The following is a 21,979-nucleotide window of genomic DNA, read 5'->3' on the forward strand; positions in this document are numbered from 1 at the left end:
ACTCTGCATTATAAGGTGGGCATTGTGACACTGCATTATATGATCGGCACTGCAACACTTTCTGCATTATATGGTGGGCACTGTGGCACTCTGCATTATATGGTGGGCACTGTGGCACTCTATATTATGTACATGGTGGGTACTGCTACACTCTGCATTATACGGTGGCCATTGCGATACTCTGCATTATATGGTGGGCACTGCGGCATGCTGCATTATATGGTGGGCACTGTGACACTCTATGTTACGTATTTGGCAGACTCTGCAACACTATCTGCATTATATAGTGAGTAATGTGACAACTCTATGCATTACATGGTGGGCACTGCAGCACAAAGTGCTGGTTCTACCAATGTAACGGAACTAACAATGGATTTTTCCCTCCCCGTACATACATTTCAGACTTTACAATGCTGATAGCTGTATCCAAGGTAGCCCAAGGTGACTAGAGCTACAGCTTCTAATCTCTATGCCTTTTTTAGACAGAACGTAAAAAGTATTACTTAACTGGTTTTAAACTATAACTAGAATACCAGATTTAGCATTATTTTTTTATTTTTAATTTGGCTCTGGACCTGTGCATTTTTTTTGAATTTTACTTATGTTCCTCTCCTAGCTAGCCACACCCCTGGCTGGCCACACCTCTTTAGCTTTCCACTGCCTCCCTTCAGTGGGCCTTTACCATTGCATTTTCCCTGTGGGCCCTTCATGTCCCAATCCGACATTGCACTGCAGTGTAACAAAGAGTGGACTGGGGCACTACAGTATGTTTACCATAGTGGTGGTGCTGGGAGTATTTACACTGGAGAAGTGCACAGACCCCTGTGTTTTAAATAAAGAGGGTGTATACAACCCGTGCTCCAATGCACACCGGAGTGCAGCTTAAGAATGTGACCTACACACGTCACTGAAAATCAAAATGAAAAAAGCAAAATCTCAAGCGCTCCTCCTCATGAGGCAAAGTCACATAAAAGTCTTTAGTCCATAAAAGTCTCAGATGAATATAAAAAGTGTTGACAATGTAAACAAACTTCTCTTTTTCTTCTTTAACGATAATCTTCAAACACACTAGCACAATAGACCCTTCAGTGTTTTACAGCATCTTTCCTAACCAAGAATCTTGGGGGTGGTTTTTCAAACACCTGGACTTTCCTAACCAAGAATCTTGGGGGTGGTTTTTCAAACACCTGGACTTTCCTAACCAAGAATCTTGGGGGTGGTTTTTCAAACACCTGGACTCTGTTTAGATGGGGTTCACTGAAGCATAGTTTATAGAGTGTTTTAGTTTTTGTTTTTTTTCTAAATCGACATGTTTTGGTTATGGCAAAACCACTTTAAAGTGTTTTTGTTTTGTTTTTGGATCTGGATTTCTTAAAAAAATTATAAAAAGCTAAAATCATATAACTTGGACCTATTTTTAACATCAATAACATACATTTTTCAGCCAATTTTGATCTTCTCATAGCTCACAATATTGTTTTCACCAATAAACACCTTAGCAGCAAATGACGTGTGAACATAACCTTGTCCATAATAAACCATATAACTTATCTATAATAAAAACATGGACACAGATGTGGCGTTAAAACTGGTTGGATTTTTATATAAATATCAAGTCATTAATAACTGAAAACTATGGTGGCGACCGAAAGAAACAGCAGCCGACAGAGGTCAATGTCCATCAAATCAGATGACTACAGAAAACTTGCAATGCAAGTACATAAGTCATACTACTTCCCTCCATACCATCAAAGCCTGGTTAGCCAACTGAGGCCACTGACCCCAGTAGGGTCAAATCAGCCATTAAGTATATCAAGAGGGGGGGGGGGCAAATGACCACTAAAGCAGCTCACTGCAGTTCTTTCCCGCCTTGATGCCAAAGAAAAAGGAGAAGGTGACTCCAAAAATGTAAAAAATTTGGGAGGGAGGGAAATGCTGAAAGAGGCAGCTTTTTGTGTGAAGATGGCTTATGTAGATTTAACTCCCCTAAACCCATCTAACACTTACCATTGGCTATAATCCCAGACAACATTACCATCTCAACTACCATGCAGATGTATGTTCCTTTCCCTAGCCTAGGGGTTTAAGGTCCCTCCTGCACATTTAGGTGCCCTCCATTTTCATATTGGCCAAAGGTGAACACCTCCCCCTGGCTGCCTGTCTTCAGCGTGACTGGCAGGTGGTGCTTCCAATAGAAAGCCACCACCAGTCACAGTGAAGCCAGTGCAGTCACGACTGCACTGGCTCACTGAACAGTGGAGGATTTTACTGGGGGGGAGCTGCAGCCTTGCAACCCCGAGGTAAGATCCGCCACTAGCTGGCTAGCTAAACTAAGCTACAGAGAAGCAGCACAAACAAATGGCTGTTTAAAAGAATATAGCATTCTTTTGAAAAACAAATGTATGTAAGTGAACCCACTCCATCTACCTACAACTCTCTAATGGCGACTAATATGTAGTACTGCAGCATAAACTACAGTCCACATCCTCTCTCTACACTCTCATGTGTGAAAAGGCATCTGAAATGATGAGGGAGAGACTTATGGTGCATACACATGGTCAGATTTGTCAGATCTGTCAGATGAACGATTTGAACGATTTTACCAAAGATTTGAACGATTGAACGATTTTTGACTGCATTAAAATGAATGGAATCATCCAAGTCTGACTGCAAACACATCAGATGTCAGATATTGTTATCTGACCATCGGGAACGCGCATCATTCATCGTTCAGACATGTCAGATATGTCAGATTTTCCTCCAGATATGAACGATTGAATGATTATTAAAATCGTTATCGTTCAGATCTGAAGAAAAATCTGACCTTGTGTATGCACCATTATATGTAATCCAAAACACAAAAGATCCATTTTTGACATCCAAGATCCGAAATAGGACTTTGTTCTACATGGAACCCCAAAGTTTGGGTGTGTTTGGTTTTAACTTACCTACTCTCCAGAAACCACCGGGAGGATAGTAAAAGTACGGTGGCACACCCAGAAAAGTGGGCAAGTCTCCCAGCCGACGCCACCTGCCAGAACAACACCGCCAGTGTTCACTTTCCCCTCGCAGTCGCCCACTTATACAGTACAAGTAGGCAGTCTGGGGTGAGCTAAACCACATCATCGTGGCTCCGCCCCCTGCTGCACAATGCCGGTAATCTCTGCATTGTGTAGCAGGTGCGGGGCTGCGATGATGCATTCACTCAGTTATGCCCCTGCTCTGCCCGCAAACACCCCTCGCCACCCCTCCTGCTGGGCCGACCTGATTGCCTCTTTCCAGTGGAGGTAGCCAGATTGTTTGCAAGTATGGTTTGGTTTTCAGCAAAATGAAAACGCTCATCTCTAATTTACACATTATACTGTTTAATTATAATTATATAATTTTGACTACTTTATTGCTTATTTACTGACTGCTTTTGGAGAACAATGAAACATATGTAGTGTACTGTTTGAGCACAGCCTGGCATTTGAAAAATTTAATATAATATCTCAAGGTGCTGAGCAAAATAATTTTTTTTTCTAGCAGCTGATAGGATAGGTTGCCCCCGACCCAAATAATAAACAATGAAAAATAACAGATAACCGTGCTTGGAAAAACCACACACTTAAGCATTTCCATATTGTTTTTAACTTTTGGTTCATTCCATTGAATTTAAAACCAGGGTGTAAAAAAAAGACAAACAGAGTGATTGCATGAGAACGGTGTGGGTTAAACTTCCAGTCTGGGGGCTGGCTTAGGTAACATCATGTGACTTAGTTTGCCCTATTAGGATAGGTGTGTGTGTTTTAACTTGGAATTTGAGGCTGTGTAGGCCGAGACAAAGTCTCTTTTGTTCCTGTCTTCACAAGATAAGTGCTGTATAGGATCTCTGGGCCTGATTCAGACCTGGTCGCAAGCGCTGAGCGCTCGCAACTGGGTTGATGGTGGCCCAGAGTGCATGCGCATGACGGAGCCGGCTCCATCGTGTGCATGCATGAGACCCGGATAGCGACGGCCAAGCCATCGCTCCGGGTCTCGTACCAAAGGGGGCGTGCTGTCGATGATGACAGCACGCCCCCTTTGGTGGGCGGGCTGGGGGAGTGGTTGCCCAAACAGAAGCATTCCCATGTGAACGCCTCCATTTGGGGCCGGCCCAACTGACATCATGAGTGATGTCAGTGGGAGAGATTTCGGCTCTGTTAGAGCCGAAATCTCTCTGGGGCTAGCGGCAATGAGACCCTACCACAAGGGTCTCATCACAAGTGCGATGGTCGTGATGGTCTTGACCATTGCAACCATCTTCCTGGCCGCTCACTATAGCTGTGGGTGGTCACCCACAGCTATGCGAGCGGCCAGGAGGCTGTTCTAAAAAAAAAAAGACCGGCCCTGATTCAGAGCGAGCGCTCTGTCAGAGCGACCGGCTCTGAATCAGGGCCTCTGTCTAATTAAGTGCTGTTATAATAGTCTGTATTGCCTTTGATTATTATTTGCATTCTTCCTCTCTTTTCTTAGCTCTTTTTCAGTCTATATTTTCCCTCACTGTTTCTTTCTTTCCTGTTTTTATTTCCTTCCTTTCCTTTCCCTCTCCTCCTGTGTCCTCTATTGCCCTGCATCTAGCTATGTTTCCCTGTCATGTCTCGACTGCGCCATGCTCAGAACCCCCACCGGCGTTACCTGGATGGAGCCGGGTCTCCTGCAAGGCCATCAGCTGTATCAGCGGGCACTGTAGAGCACCCAAGAGGCCATGGTGTGTCTGTGCGCGTGCCTGCCGTGGTTTTGCCAGTGGCTGACGTTGGAGTGTCCAGAGGGGCTTCTCCTCTGGGGGCCGCAGTTGCTGGCCCTCGTCGGCAGGCGGGTCAGCACACTGCTACTGTGCCTGCCCACCTGCATGTCCACGTCTCACAGCAGTGCTGCGAGCCGTGGTTGCGCACAGCATGTCCCCACGCGGGTCCCAGCTGGGACACCCGCAAGTAGAGTAGAGGTGGCTGCGGGTTCAAGACCAGCACGGTCTCGAGCCCCGGTGCATGCCTCCAGGGCTCACATAAGGTGCAGAGGCATTGGGTCCCAATTTCAAGATGGCGGCTCTGCTCAGCTCCCTGAGCCTGCTTGGGGGGCGGGGCTTAGCAGCTATCTTAGTAATCAAAGTCAGATCCTGCTGCAGGTAGGCTCTGCCAGCAGCTCTGTGGTAATGAATAATGCGGCTCCAGGGATTGCAATGAGTGCAGGGCCGCACTCACAGGGGGCTAATGTCAGTGTGGGGCCTCCCAGCATAACTGCCGTTACTATGCCCACAGGTTCAGGGGATGCTGCAAGGGTTATAAATATCATGTCTTCCATGGCCACTTTGTTTGCCCCTTTTATAGTGGCTTTCTCACAACTACCTGGGCCCGGGTTTTCGGCTGGTGCACCCCCCGCAGTTCTTACCCCGCTGTTGTCAGCGGTGCATGCGTTCGGGTCCTTAGTAGCGCAAGGTACCTCAGGAGCAGTCCCTTCCCTGGTTTCAGCCAATTCAGCTGTTCCTTCTTCTGCACCATTGTCTGCATCGGGGCCTGCGGCACCAGATGCTGTTACCCTCTTTTTCAGATGACAGTCCCAAGAATGCAGCTGTGGATGAGGAGGTGACTTCGGCTGTTTCTTTGGGTGGTGAGCAGCCGAGTACATCAGGTGGGTCTCCTTATGAAAGGATGATGACAGTAGCAGTTGTTATTCCTCTTCATTGCTGGTGTCAGATGCCAGCAGCTCTGCCAGGGAGCTCAAGCGGGGCACTAAATATGCTAAACATGAGGCCGACCGGTGAGATATGTCATCTAAGTGCCATCATTTACGTTCGCAGGGTGCGCTGCGATAATATGGTGGCTTGCGCCCATGCTGTAAGCATAAGATAACCAAGGGCCTGTATGTGGACATTTTTGTGCTCACTGACAAATCAAAAAAGGAGTTTAAGGCTGCCAAGACTAAGGGAGGAGTTGGCCTGGATGCTTTCAAATCCTTTAGTAATTGGATCGCGGGTTTCTGCACATTTGCATCATGCTATTTAATAACTCATCCTGAGGAGCACTTAAATATTATCTGGTATCTGCACCTGATTAATAGCATGCAGTTCCCAGGGTTTTGCATGGTGGGCTTACGACGAAGAGTTTTGTCAGAAGCAGGATAGCAGGCCTGTCATTGAGTTTGGTGGTAAAGACGTGGAGGTGTGGCTGGAAGTCACTCAGCCATCGCGTCTTCCAATCGACACTCTCCCTATTCAGCGTCCGGAGCCCAAGCCGTGTCAAGTTGTCCCCGAACAGCAGTCTTCCAAGCCACCCGGGAATACCGGGGCTAAGTAAGGCATCGTCCCCAGTACGTTTGGATGCTATGACCAAATGGTTGGGTTGGTATCCAAACCTTGAGTATGCACGGTTTTTGTATTCCAGTTTCACTTTTGGTTTTCGGTTACCCATTATGGGTGAGGGTAGGGTTGGCCCCCCCGAAGAATCTGCAGACAGCGCGCGAGTTACCTGATGTCTTAAAAGCCAAAATTCAGAAGGAGGTGAGCCTAGGGCGAATGGCAGGCCCATTTGAACAACCTTCACTGGAAGATTTGATTCTTTCTCCATCGGGAGTTGTCCCCAAGAAGTCTCCTGGTAAATTTAGGCTCATTCAGCATCTGTCATACCCGTAAGGGTCATCAGTGAATGATGCTATACCTCCGGAATTCTGATCGGTGGTGTATCAGTCATTTGACGAGGCTTTGGAGATGGTTAGGTCATATGGCCCCGGTGCTCTCATGGCTAAGATAGATGTGGAATTGGCTTTTCATCTACTTCCCCTGCATCCTGACTCCTTCAGGTACATAGGGCTTTGCATTGGCGACAGATATTTTATAGACAAGTGCTTGCCTATGGGATGCTGTTTCCTGTGCCTTTTTTGAAAGATTTAGCACCTTTCTTCATTGATGCATGGAAACTTCTTGCAGGGGTTATGGGATAGCTCACTATCTCGATGATTTTCTGTGCATGGGTCCTGCAGATTCAGAACATTGTGCATTTCTTTTGTTTTCTTTGCGAGCTCTGTTTTTCCATTTCGGCGTACCAGTTGCCGATGAGAAGACTGAGGGTCCTCTCGCTTGCCTATCATTTTTGGGTATCAAGATTGATACCTTGGCAGGGGTTTGCAGGCTTCCTCAGGACAAGGTGGTGAAATTGCGTGACGCGATTGCTACATGTTTGGCTGCAAACAGAATTTCTTTGCAGCAGGTGCAATCAATCTTAGGTCTGTTGAATTTTGCTGTAGGGTTATCCTGACATTTTCTGTCGGAAGCTGTAGTGGTCCACGGCTGGGGCATCCAGGCCGCACCATATAGTTCTCCTGTACTCTGAAATCAAAAGGGATCTATCCGTTTGGGCATCTTTTCTTGATAAATTTAATGGTGTAGTGATTTGATGGCTCCAGCTGTCAACATCTTTCAGCTGCAGCTTTTCATCGACGCAGCGGGTATAGCTGGTTTTGGTTGCTACCTTGCTGGGTCCTGGTGTTTGGCACCTTGGCCTGAGGAATGGGTGCATTTGGGTCTCACTTGGGATCTGTTGCTCCTCAAACTCTTTCCAATCATGGTTGCATTGGAAGTGTGGTGTGAGCATTTGCGTAATCGCAGCACAGTGCTTAGGTGTGATAACCTTGGCGTTGTGCATGCGATTAATCAGCAACACGCTAAATCATTGCTAGTATTGCGAGTTTTGGTGCATTTAGTCTTAACTTGCTTGCACTGCAATATTTCATTTAGGGATTGGCATATTCCCGGGGCAGATAATGAAATTACTGACGCCTTATCTCGGTTTCGATCTTTGGCCCCTGGGGCTAATGCTACTGGTGTGCTTTGCCCCTCTTATGTTTGGCAGGTCATCAAGCTGGCATGGAGGGCTTAGCACACCGGTCTCTCTCCCCGGGTACTCTGAGAGTTTACCGCCAGGCTTGGGAAGAGTGGGAAGAGTATTCCCGTCGCTACAGACATGGAGGTAGGAGCAGGCATCAGTTGATGCTTTCTTTTTTTTGGCATCTCTGTCTCTGGCAGATCCAGAGCTGTGGATTCGCGTTATTTGGCAGGTATTTCATTTTTCTTTAAGTTAAAAAGCCTTCCAGACCTGACAAAGAGCTTTCTGATTCAGAAGGCCATAAAATGTTGGGCTTGTTCGGTTCCGGTTGCGCCCGACAAGAGACGTCCTATTGATATTTCCCACCTTCCATTACTCCTCACGGCCATAGCGGACATGGCGGATTCGGTTTTTGAAGTAGATTTGTTTAAACTAGCTTTTTCTATGGCCTTTCATGGGGCTTTCCAGATTTCGGAGTTGGTGGTGGCCTCCAAACGAACCGATTCTGCGCTTCTTCAGACGGATGAGAGGTCGTTGCTTTGTAGGCTTAGGCACTCCAATACTGATCAGCTGGGTAGGGGTCGTTGGATTTTGCTTGTGCCTTCTGAGGACTTGCGCATTTGCCCCATTGCCCTGGCCAAGCATTATCTTCAGGTCAGGCCTGCTACTGCGGGCTCTTGGCATCTGCATGTAGATGGTTCTCCATTAACCAAATACCAGTTCGGATGTGCGCTGTGTCTCTCGTGTCGGCCTCTCCCCATATGATTTTGGTACAATTCATTTTGCTTCAGCGGAATTTTCTGTATCCGAGATTAAGGTTTTAGGCCGTTGGAAATCCTCTAGTTATAAGCACTACATTGGGCCTCTGTATTGATTGCATTTCGTATTTAATAATGTTATGTTTATTCGTTTGTTACTTTCAACGTATGGTCTTGTGTGTCTTGTTTGTCCTGTCTACCCCTCTCAGGGATTAGCTACTTGCCGCTATGGCAGCAGAAGTCTGGAGGCATTTGGCCTTTTATTTTTGCATGAACTGACGGACCTAATTCGGCTTATTGGCATCACTAATTAAAATTCATATGTCCCTCAGCAGGTTTTTCATTTTTTCCTCCAGCCAAGTTGTCCATCTTTCCCTGCTTTCCCCCTCCCCCACCTTTTACCCTCATGTGTCTTTATGTTTGCTTCGAATTGGCACTGAAGCTTGTCTAAATTTCAGCCTGGCAGCTGGTTACACCAATCATTTTATTTTTGGCAGGTCCTCCGCTAATTAATTATAGTTGCAAATTCATTTAATTTTGCATTCTTTTTCACCCCCTTCAGGTGTTAAAATTGACTCTCTCAAAGTATGGATTGTTGGCCACTCCTATGTTTTCTGGGCTGCTAAGTTCATGAATGCTTGTGGTACTCCTTCCCTCCCTCACTCTGATTGTGTGTGGTGGATTGGTTTGAGAGGGATGTTGTGGCAGGCTTTGTGTCCTAAACTTTTAGAATCTGCAAAGCGTTTTTGGACTCCCAAGGTTTTGCTGATTCACTTAGGTGGAAATAATCTTGGTAAGATGACTGGGTTGGAATTGAGGAGCTCCATGGCTGATAATGTTACTAGGATTTTGGCAGCATGGCCTTCTTGCAAGATTGTATGGTTGTGTATTGTGCCTCGGCTGGTCTGGCATGGTGTGCAGAATGGTAGGGCGATTGATGAAACCAGAAAGAAGGTGAATGCAGCAGTCACAAAGCATGTGTTGGCCTCTGGTGGTGGTGTTGTTGTGCATGACAGGATATGTTTCTGGCATGCATATCTGTATAGGAGAGATGGTGTTCATTTGACTGAGAATGGGGTTTTGATTTTTGTTGAGGAACTGTTCCAGGTAATTTCTTCAGTATTTCAGTTGTGGTATGGTGGCGGTGCATTGGTTCTGTAACCAGACCTTTGCATTGGTGGGAAAGAGTGGCAGGTCACCGCTTAGGGTGCAAATATCTTTCAGTTTGTAGTATTATAGAATTTCGGTGCGCTCACCCTCTTTGACTTGTTAAATTCGCTGGATCACCCTGCCGGGGATAGCGTCATCACCCTACCGGGTGGGTAGCCATGTTAGAGGGTTGAGTGGATACCTTTTGGTGACAGTTGTTTAGTTACCGGTTGCTCTGCACCTTGGGCAGTGTCCGCTTGTCTGTGTGCTACATGGCTGGAGTAAACTGTATGCTGCCGTCCTTTCTTTGCCACCATATCTTCAATCAGTTTAGATTAATTTAATACTCATTAGATAATTTTAATAAATTACCAACTAATTATTCTGCCAAATCTCATGTCTCCAAGTCTTATTTCATATAATTTATTAAGAAGGTGTTTTATCGCATGGTGTTACACAAGGCACACCTCTGACGATTGAAAGTTTAAAGTTTTAATTGTGGTGGAAAACATAATTTATACTGACAAAAGTGTGATCTTTCTTGTGATTAACTTTTTTGTCTCAAAAGCTTGGATCTAGACATAAATTTCATATTTTGAGTGTTGTGCAAATAGGATGTAGTTCAGATCCCAGCACACACGATGCTGCCGGTCGCAATACAAACTCGACAATATCTGCGGCTGCGATCCCAAAGGTAGGCTTTAGGGTTAGGTTTAGCACTAGGGGGAGGGTTAAGGTTAGACTGTGGGATGGGAGGGTTAGGGTTAGGCTGCAGGTAAGGTGGGGTAGGATTAGGGTAAGGGTTAGTTTACTTACCTGCAGGCATAAACATTTCAACTATCAGGATTCCAGTATCAGTATTGTGACTACTGGCATTCTGTGCGCCGGGATCGCGTACCCAACCCGTGCAAATATTCCGAACGCCTGTAATTAAGCCATGATTCAGTTTGGTTTTATTTTACTTCACTTAAAAGGTCCATTGTTTATTTTCTACTACAGTAGCTGGAATACCCGACATTTCCCATGTTGAAGACTGGATGGTGAAGTACACCTGCTATGGTGCCCGAGCTCCCCCTGTGGCCCGCTGCTCCCCCTGTACCCAGACACAGACTGCCGCATCACTTACGGGGGGTCCAAGGAGTCTACGGAAATCCATCCTGCACAAGAGCAGAACCAAAGCCGGTGGAAGCAGTGTGGTGGCACGCTTGCATGTGATGCGGCCATGCCAGCTGAAGCACTGCTGGCTGTGGTCGCACCCCATGCGACGCTGCCAGTTAAGTAGTTAAAAAATAGTTCTATTCTGGGTATATTGTGTATCAGAAAATATTTAGGGCATTTTCAACAAGCATGACATGTCACACAAAACACATTTTTGTGTGCAAAAGCAATTCACTTCCGCTTCTCTGAAAAAACAAAAAAAGATTTATTTAATTTAGTATTAGAATTTATAATGGTTAGGTATGTGACATATGTCATTTATGTGACTATTATATTTTTTTATTTTCTCACTAGAGAGCAATTTTTTTAGTTTCTGTTTTTTAATTATTTTATATTCTCACTACTTTCTGTTTAGATCGCATTGGGGGAAATATAATAGTCTGGGAGGTATGTACTAAAGGGTCCATTTTTGGAGTTTTGTCTGCATTTCCATATGTACCAAGCTCCAAAATACATTACTTTCTAGAGCTTGAAACCCATGGCGTGCGTGTCATGTGACGCATGTGCAGAGGGACTTCTGGGTCACACACTCTTTTCAAAGGACAATTCTTTTCAGAAGAGCTGTCCTGTGAGATTTTAATCACAATTCTAGGTAAAAACTGGTGTTATTGAAGGCCGGTATGTACCCGATAAGTGGCGGGATGTACGATGCATAGTACATTCCGCAGATTGCGAGATACAGTCATTGGCCTGATACCAGCAAGTCTGCCCAAAGTTTAAAAGCGGCAATAATTTAAAAGGCAAACTAACACAGGTAAGGAAGGACAGAGGAAATGTAGAGCTGCCAAGAAGAATAATTTCTCAGAGTGATCAGGTGTATCTTTTTCTGCTGATTCTACCTCTCTGACTTCACCTTATAAAATTCCACAGACTCTTGGTAGGGAAATAAAGAAAACTGTGAAAGCCTTGCCAATATCACAATGTAAACAATTAGCAGCTGTAAGCAATTTGATGGATAAGGTTAGTTTACAACTACATAAAGTGGCACCAGGGTTGGACTGGCCCACAGGGGTACAGGGAAAATTCCCAGTGGGGCCTACAGCCTGTGAGCCCAACCCTCCTCTAGGTGTCAGGTTCCAGACCTCAAATTAAAGATTGTTACTCTACTAGATGGTCAGTCACGTGGTACAGCAAAACCACTGATCAGCATGGGGGCTTGGTTCCCTTCTATAGAAACTACACCAAGATTTGTCTAATGATGAGCCATAAATCTGTGGTGGCTGGCCTTACCCCCACTGGTGGAAGACCACTCCCCTTAAGCATGGGCCCCTAGAACTGCATTCCCCCAGTGGGACCCTCTTGTCCCAGTCTGACACATACTGAACAATAGGCCTACTGAAGATAGACATTGTGGTAACAATCTTATGTCGATCAGACCCTGCATATTATTATTATTTATTATTACCAGTTATTTATATAGCGCACACATATTCCGCAGCGCTTTACAGAAAATATTTGTCCATTCACATCAGTCCCTGCCCCAGTGGAGCTTACACTCTACATTCCCTAATTCCTTATCACTTGCGCACACACATACACACTAGGGTTAATTTGTATTAGGAGCCAATTAACCTACCAGTATATTTTTGGAGTGTGGGAGGAAACCCACGCAAGCAAATGGAGAATATACAAACTCCGCACAGGTAGGGCCGTGGTGGGAATCGAACCCACGACCTCAGTGCTGTGAGGCAGTAACACTAACCATTACACCGTCTGTGCTGCTCACAGTAATTGAGTGGGACAGTAGGGAATCAGAAGCTGCTTCAGGTACCCTGGGCCATGGTCATGAAGGGCTTTGTAAGTTATTAATCCAATCTTGAAAGCAATTTGCCATCTGACAGGCAGCCAGTGAAGGGAGCAGAGGATAGGTGTTATGTGGCTGGAACGGGGCTGGTTGGTTAATAGCCTGGCAGCTGCATTTTGTACCATCTGTATATACTGTATTACTCCAGGTATGCATAATGAAAAAGGTATTAGAGATGTGAGCTGAGTGTTTTAGTTTTGGTTTTGGATCCGGATTCAAATTTGTGTTTTGGCTTTGGTTTTTCAAAACCACCCTTAATGTTTTCGTTTTGGATATGTATTTAAAAAGAAAAAAACAGTTAAATGATGAAATTTTGACCTTTTAATTATAATTAAAATTTGAGTTCCGAACCGCAGGAAGTTCCAAATCAGAACTCGGTTCGAATTTGGTACCCCAAAGTGATTCCGAACTCAGACTCGGTTCAACTCGGAACCCCTAAATATGGTTGTTGTCAGTTCTCTTAAGCTAGGTATACACTATTAGATTATTGATCAATCTGGCTGGTTGGAACAAAAAACTGGTCGACTGTCATTTGCTCCCATACATAACCTTTTTGTCCCCAAACACTAGAAAACAGATAAAAACACTGTTCTGACAAATTGGTTAAATCTCCTTAATTTAACCAATTTGTCTGAATGACCATTTTTGTCAGATGATCTTCTCAGTATAAACACTCCTAGTGATCAATGCAAATGCAAAACTCATGATAACTCTATATTATTTTTGAAGGGGCTAGGAATTGCTTATAATAAAGATGGAAAAATTCTGTCTTAAAATTGGACTGGTTATGGACATCAAAATCATATCAGCTAGTCATATATCCAAACATGTTCATCATACAGTACTTACCTACTTTTTGTTCTTCCTCCCTGGGAGAAGCCTGGGGAAGAAAAGCAAGTGGGCGGTGATGGGGGTCAGGGCCAGGTTTGTTGTGTCATTAAGCACATATTTAATTAGGGACAGGGCTAAATGGCATGATTCTTATAGATTTGCATCATTAAGTTCCGCCCCCCTACTCGCGGACTGCTGATCTCTGGGAAAATCTTTATACTCTTAAGCTGGATACAAATTGGAGTGATGTATGGGCTGATTTGCCATTTCGTAATGACAAATTGCCTACATCGCTCAGTGTGTACACTCAATATGTGTGTTCCTGCATTCACATGCAACGTCATCAAGTTTGATGTGCTGCACATCAAACCTGTAGACATCACTAGCGATATGGTGCACATTGCCTAGTATGTACAGCCAACCAGACGTCCTAACGATATATCTTTCCAATTTGGCCTCTGAAGACATCACCTCGTGCCACTGCCAGCCAGTGAAATTAAAGATGGTTGTTCTAGTATGTACAGCAGCAATAATAAATAGTATATGACAAAACAAAACATTATATATTCGGTCGTTTGCAACATTGCAGTGTGGGTACGCTCAATTTTGCTAATTCTTGGCACAAGGGAAATCAACAGGAAAGTTGGTCGTCTCAGTGTATACCCAGCTTTATGCAAAAGGCTTTTCATGTGTTCATTAGCATCAGGTTTATTGAATTTCAATTCTATTTATGTGTATGGTTTTATACTGTACATGTATTATACTTTAGATGGTGTTTTAATAATTACAATTATTTTATGATTTTCAAATATGCAAGCATTTCTATATTATTTTTATGTATGTGGTTTTTCCAAGAGGTGTTATCTTTTTATTATATGTGCTAGTATGCTGAGGGGGTCATTGGTGCTGGACTATTTGACTAATTATGCAGGCTACCCTTATTCTTTCTTGTTACCATATTGTGCACAACAGATTTAATTCCATAATTGCTGACTCCTGATATTTGGCCATCACTCCCAGCTGACCGAGTAATTTATCCAAGCCTGCTGTAATGTATATTTAGACACCCCTTGAGCATAGTTAGTTTCGCACTGCATGGTCTGATCTTGCCTGCTGCACAGGTTGACCACTTTTCAGAGCCAGATTTAGACCTCATGGGGCTCTAGGCAAACTACCAGTTTTGGGACCACCTCCCTCAAATAATCCATAGCACTATACCTTGGCATGTGTGCAGTGCGATCACAATGCGTACGCAGTCTACCGATAATCGCTCAGCCCATAATTATTAACTATTCAATTTTAAAGCAGATTGCACACCATAAAAATGACATAAATCAATATATAGCAGTACTATAGATTGATTTATGTCATTTTTATTTTGTGCAATCTGATTTAAAATTGAATAGTTAATAATTATCGGCTGAGCGATTACAGAGTAATTGAGAATAAGGCCGGCTACGCACTTGTACGATATCGGACATATTGTGCAGTGTGTTTGCCCAAATTGTGTGCTCCCGCAGTCGCATGTGATACCGTGTCATTGGCTGTGCTGCACAGCCAATCACGATATCGAATATGGCACCATACATATTAATTAAAGACAGAACAAGTGATCTATCCGTAGTTCATTAAATCGTGTAGTGTGTACCGGCAATCATACGATGCCCAGGGTGAAGGCAAATCGCCCCGAACATCGGCACGATAGCTAGTCACTCAGGTGTGTACCCACCATAACACAGTACCCTACCTAGCTGGCTGCAGTGCTTCAAAGAGATCCGGCACCTTTGAAGCTCTGCCTGTCCCTCTGGCTTCTGCATGCTGATGGTGGGCGGTAGCAAGCCTGGCAGTGGCACTGTGCAAAGGCTGATCTGCATGCGTTGCTATGTAGGTTATTAGTCATGGTCTAAAGCTCAATGAAAATTACAGTACAAACAGTGTCTCCTACTGGTATAATAATATATTAAGCAATGATGAGAAACATAATAAAGTAAATATAACCAAAATATAACCTGGGAGTAATTTTATAACTTATGAACATCATGATGGACAGTATTAAAGCAATTACAGTTGTTCAATAATAACATTTATTTTCAAATACAATTATGAGCACTTGTTAGTTGATCTAATTCATACTTGCCAACTCTCCCTGATTGTCAGGGAGTCTCCCTGAAATAGTAACAATCTCCCGGACTCCCAAAAGAGTCTAGCAATCTCCCTGATTGCACTTTTCCCCCATTATGAAGCTGTTATATTTAAAAAAAAACATATATAAGTTAAAATGTGATTATTAGTATAATTCCCTGCATTGGCTATAAGCCACAATGATTCCTATGGCTACTTGCATTTTCTAAAAAGTATCAGTGTGTTTTCATCAACAAATAGATCTTACTAACTGCTTTGGGGCTCCTTTACATTTCGATGTAAGTCAGTTTTATGGCACACCTTAGCAGTATATGGCTCACTTTACCGCCGCGCCCATAGGTGTTGCTTTCACAATCTCCCTGAAATGCTTCTTCAAAAGTAGGCAAGTATGATTTATTTTACTTTGACAAATGAGTAAGGATGTGGTGTACAGTAGCTGCCCAGTGTATAAGTAGAATCCTGAAAAGTAGATCACCAGTTCAGGCATGAGAGAAAGAAGGCTATGAGAATGAACAGGTCTGTTACTTGCTCTGGCTGAAGTGAGGAGTGATGTGAGTATTTTGATATGTCCCTCATGTGCAGCATACAAAAATAATAGAAAAGTTATTTTTAACAAAGGTCAAAATAACAATTAATTTAACAGACATATCATTTTTTCACATATATTTAAGTCCTCCCTTAGAACCTCGTTAGCTTACACAAATTCTATAATTTAACAAGTAAACAATCTGCATAATACATTATATTTTTATAATTCAACAAATATTCATAAAACATTAAGGTATTCATTATTTAACAACATAACATTTTACGATGTGTTTGATGATTGATTCCCTTTAAAGTAATGAACATGATGGATTGAATTTATTTCACTGTTTAAGTAGCAGGGCTTTTTAGGAAGACCTAGGGCTCTATTTACTACAATCCGCATTTGAAATGCAGATTGTAGTGTGATATTTTTGCCTAAATTCGCATTGCAAATTTAGGCAATATCACAGGGATTTATCAAAAATCCCCTGCAAGGACAGAGCTTGCGATAAAACTCTGTCCTTGTGAATCCCGTCCGCAGCCTTATCACTGTATTTTGACAAAAAATACAGTGAGAAGGTGACCACGCATGCACCTTTTAGAGCGGAGCAGGAGTCCGGTAACCGGGAGAAACCCTTGATAACACCATCTCCAAGTGGCGTTATTATCACAGGGCTTCACCCTGTATTTTTCACAATTTATTTTTAGTAACTTTGGCCAGATCACATTTCCCATTACAATTATGGGAAATGCGATCTTCTAACTACAAATATGTGATCATTAGGGTTGGGAGTAGAATTTTAGGAATTCTACTCCAATTGCCCTTTAGTAAAATTGTGTTAGACTAAAATAATGTGAAAAGGGTGTGAAAACACCCTTTTTACTTTAATTAGTAAAAATAATGTTAATAAATAGAGCCTGCTAGTCACCAGCTTCAGCTACGGAGGCCTAGAACTGTGCTTCCATTATCATTCTCTTCATGTATACTCCAATTGCTGTAATAAATAGTATTTTGTTTCTAAAAATAGGACTATCACTCAGGGTTGTTTTAAGACTGGAGGGAGCCCATGCACAGCTGTCCGTGGGCCATATCCTTCCTGGAAATATAATTGCCACCAGTGCATATTTCCGGAATTGTCTCCTGAAAAATGGAGCAGGCACCACATTTCTTGTGATGTACTTCAGAAATATGGTACTGGTGCAATATTTTCTAAGGTAATTCCAGAAACAAGATGTTGGTGGCCAGCAGGAGGGGTAGAAGATAAGTAAAGCCTCTGGTGCAGGGTGAGTGGGGTGGTCTCCCATGGACCTTGCATTATGCACCCATTATATAGATGCTATTTCTATCACAGTTACATATTTTCCAAGATCATCCCCCACACTTATTGAATATGGTCACTCTTGCTGTTTATATATGTTTTATTCTAAAGTTCTCCTTAAAATGTGAACATTTATTGATGTGCTAATCTAATGTACTTGTGTCCTTGCTGCTATTGCTGTCTTTGGAGGGCTTTTTTGACATTGTCAGAACAACTTCATAAACAATATTACTGATAGACTAACAGGAGAGTTGTTAAATTCTGGTGACAAAATAAAAAGAGTCTAATTAAAACAATTGCTAGTTTGTTAAAGGCGTTATATTTCAGTTTATACACTATGTATAAAATCATATAATTATATTGTCCATATATTTATAATTTAATGTACAATATTCATGGACAAATTAAGTTTACTGAAAACAAAAGACCTTAACACCAATTATAATATAAAAAATTAATCTAGTAATGATTTGTTGTTCAGATTTATTAGCAGTAAGGTGAAACAAATGTAAGAAACAGAAACAGCGTTCTACCCTCAGTTCTTGAAATAATAAATACTAACAGATAATCATAATCTGTTTGTATGTCTGTACTCTTGTCCCATGTTACAACTTGCAATAAACAAATAATCACATAAGATCTTTTCTGGGTTCCTGCACCTTTAAGGCATCAAAAAAGAAAATGAATATATCTAGCAGTGACAAGTGCTTCTTTGGCATGTGCAATGTTTACTTCCACAAAGCCCTGAGTGTGTGTGTCAGTGGGGGCGTGCAGTTCAGAAAGCTATAAAGGACACGGCTGGAGAATTTCATTCATTCAGACAGCTCACAGGCTGTGTGCTGAACAAGCCCTGCTCTATAACACTGTGCTACAAGTGTACAATGCAGAGCTCTCCCTGGAAGATCAGGTGTGCTGCTATGTGCTTCACTCTCTTATCCATCACTGGGGTCCAGCTTAGGCCCATGGGCGAGCAAGAGAAAATGATTCAGCTGGAAGCAGTGAAAAAGAGCATATTGGATCGCCTGGGCTTACACAAACCTCCAGTTATTAGAGAGAAAATGGACAGACATGAAATCCACAAGATGCACTGGTTATATCAGGAGAAGTTAATGCAGCTCAGGCTAAATATTAGCAAGGAGGAGACTCCAAAAAGAAGAGTGCATCTGCTAACACCGAAATGTAAGTGCGGGACACTATAACTTGCCATATGAATAGATTGTAAGCTCTTAAGGAATAGGCATCTTTTTATTTTCTAACATGTTTGACTTCTGAAAAGGCTGATGCTATACAAAAATAGCTTAAACACTATTATTTATACATTTATAGATTGATGGATAGATAATTGGATATATTACTGTATAGATAAATAGATTGGTAGGCAGATAGATATAGACAGATGATAGATTGATATTTAGATTGAGATAGAAAGATAGATAGATCAACCGATCGATAGATGATGGTTTACTGTCTCATTTGAATGTATGCATTAGTGTTTGTGACTATTAGACTTACGTAAATCAATACCGTCACCTATGGCAGGTAGTCTTACTTTTGTGCCCTTCAGATCAGCCATGTTTTATATTTCCTGTGTCTGACTTTCTGAGATCAAGCTCTTGGAAACATGACAAGGAAAATGATGAACAAAGTAAGGAGACAATTCTATAATCAAATGATTTTTGTTATACAGTTCATTACTGTTCTTGTCCTACAGTACCTTTGAGAAAATGGGGAGACCATAGTCAATATAGCAAAATATAATAAAAGGTTGCTGATGAAAATTAGAGTCATTTTGAAAATGCAATTTGTGAAAAATTACCTTTATATGATGTTGTAATCAATGAGGACCAATGCATCATAACAACTGAAAAAAACCACATTGATAATGTTGACTACTACCATGTTTTTAAACACAGACATGAGTAGGTAGATGGTAGGTTTGCTAGAGTATCTGAAGGTCACAGATTAATTTGCAGAGGTTAATAACCTTAGAACTGAAGGTGAGCCCTTTAAACCACACCCGCTTCACCCTGCGCCTAAAGAATACCATTGTCATTTAACAACTTGGCTTAGTGAAGATAACATAATTTTAAAGTCATACTGTATATAAGATTATACCAGACATATTTTGGATATATCTAGCCTTGACTTTCAACATTAATGTACAATTTCTGTGTTTCTCAACTGTCCTCTGCATTACAGTAAGTCATGAACTATAAGACTAATTATTACTAAAAGTGATTTGAGTGACATTGCAAGACCATGTACACCTGACATAACTAGACTGGCTAAAATTTCATAAAAATGTGTTCTTTATTGCAGTAGAAAGAAGCACAAAGAAATGTGAGATGCAAGGAAGCAACAGTCATCGTTACAACCTGGTGTTCTCTAGGACTCAGACATTCCATCATCAGCTGAACGTCATGCGAGCAGAGCTCAAACTATGTAAAGATATATTGGCTGTATTGAGACCTGCAGCAGCTAACTCAACTTCTAAGGCTGTGGTGAACATTTATAAAGTGGTAGATTCAGGAAAATTCAATGAAGTTCAAGAACATAAATTACTTGATTCTAAACCAGTAGACAAAGACACGCTGGCATTAAATGTGGATAGTGCAGTACAACAGTGGCTTGCAAGTTCTGAGAAATGTCTTCGGCTTGAGTTAGTCATTACACTGGACATCCCTTTTGTGAGTGATGGCAGCAAAGAAATGGGAGCAGATGATGCCCTTGTGTTAGAGGTAGAGACTCAAGAAAAAACATACTTCAAAACAAGAAAAGCCCGGTCACTTGCTGCAGATGAGGACTGCAAAAAGAGTGAGAAAAAGTGTTGTCGGAAGTCCTTACTGGTGTCTTTTGAGCAGATTGGTTGGAGTGATTGGATTGTTAATCCGTCCACCTATGAAATGCGTTTTTGTGATGGGTCTTGTCCACACAACTACAAACCAGCCAGCATGCATGCTCAAATTAAATACAGAATGCATCACATAAATGGAAATACTCCAGCCCCTTGCTGTGTCCCTGGGAGCTATGACCCCATGGTACTCATGCATTATAATTCTGAGCGCAAACTTGTTTTTACAGTCTTCGAGGACATGATTGTTAAAAAGTGCCACTGTGCCTAAATAGCAGTTGATTTTTTTCAGCTTTTGATATTCTAAACTTATGCTTTAACCTGTGCCATGGAGATAGTATCTTTAGGAGGTGTTTCACATACGGAACATCTCTTGTTTACAAACTGTATTAAGCCACATGGAGAAAAATTTAGTAAACTAACATAAACAAAAAAGACATGCTCAGCTCATGCAGTTTCCACCAGGGCTTTAAGTACAAGGTCACTTTGGTTTGTGTTACTGTGCCACTTTATTAAGTCTCATTCAGAAAGAAATAGCAAAACATTGCAAGACACCCTGCCAATATCAACACTAAAATTCTGTATAAAATGTGGCCAAGAGGAGATGAATATAAAACAGATGTCAAATATCCCTTGCCTGTGGCACTTACTGTATTGCAAAATGCAGTGATCCATGGAAACTCTGTTTAACATATATTGGTTATCATTGATCTTCATTTGGACATAATTGCTGACTGAGTTGATAAAAAAAGTATAAAAAACAGAATATTAGGACTCTTTTTGACAACAGTACTAAATATATCATAATTTTCAGAAATGCTGAATGCATTTGCATGAATTAGATTCAAGGGGTATCAGGATTGCTTTGTTCAATACAGTTTTATTATAGGAACATATTATACAGTTTATAAAATATATAATTGTTTACATTGCAAAGTGAGATATGATAACATTATCGATCAAAATCTGCTATTTTGAGAATCAATTCTGATTTCTCAGGACTGATATGATTGATAAAGTTTTAGACCTTGAGATACATTTGTTCTTTAGAGCCCTCTCTGGATATAGATTTGTCCCTCTCTGCTTGCTAAGAGGTTTTTTCTGCTGACATAATGAGTACACAGCACAATCATGGAAAAAAGGAGTATAACTGTGAATTTTGTTTACAATGAATGATTTTATTGCACTATTACAAATGTATACTGTAAATCTATGGAAAGAAAGGGCTTCATCAGCATAATACTTTTAAAGAAAAGCATTGATGTTAAGTAGAACATGGGATGCTCACACATTTACGTGTACTATGTTAAAGCGGACTGTGTATAAAAATACATGTTTTGTGCATGTTTTCTTTGATGTTTTGGTAAATAATGTCTGTTTTCACATATAGCTTAAAATTTACAAGGTTGAGCATCCAGTTAAATGTAAAATCTATTTTAGATAAATGTTGCTTAATACTGAACACTGTGAATTGTGTGAGCAGCCCCTTAATACATTTTTGGGTCATGAACCCAGAGAATCAACTGATTCAATATAATTGATGA

General features: G+C 41.9%; 1 protein-coding gene across 1 annotated transcript; it reads left to right on the forward strand.

The window, feature by feature from the left end:
• Nucleotides 1–18,465: 18,465 nt before the first annotated feature.
• GDF15 (growth differentiation factor 15) lies at nt 18,466–20,892 on the forward strand. The gene is made up of 2 exons (XM_088468984.1): nt 18,466–18,763; nt 19,904–20,892. The coding sequence occupies exons 1-2, from the start codon at nt 18,466–18,468 to the stop codon at nt 20,704–20,706; spliced, it is 1,101 nt and encodes a 366-aa protein (XP_088325110.1). The 3' UTR covers nt 20,707–20,892.
• The last annotated feature ends 1,087 nt before the right edge of the window (nt 20,893–21,979 follow it).

This window comes from Taudactylus pleione, unplaced genomic scaffold (genome assembly GCF_031769625.1).
Source record: "Taudactylus pleione unplaced genomic scaffold, aTauple2 ptg000087l, whole genome shotgun sequence".
Classification (NCBI taxonomy): domain Eukaryota; kingdom Metazoa; phylum Chordata; class Amphibia; order Anura; family Myobatrachidae; genus Taudactylus; species Taudactylus pleione.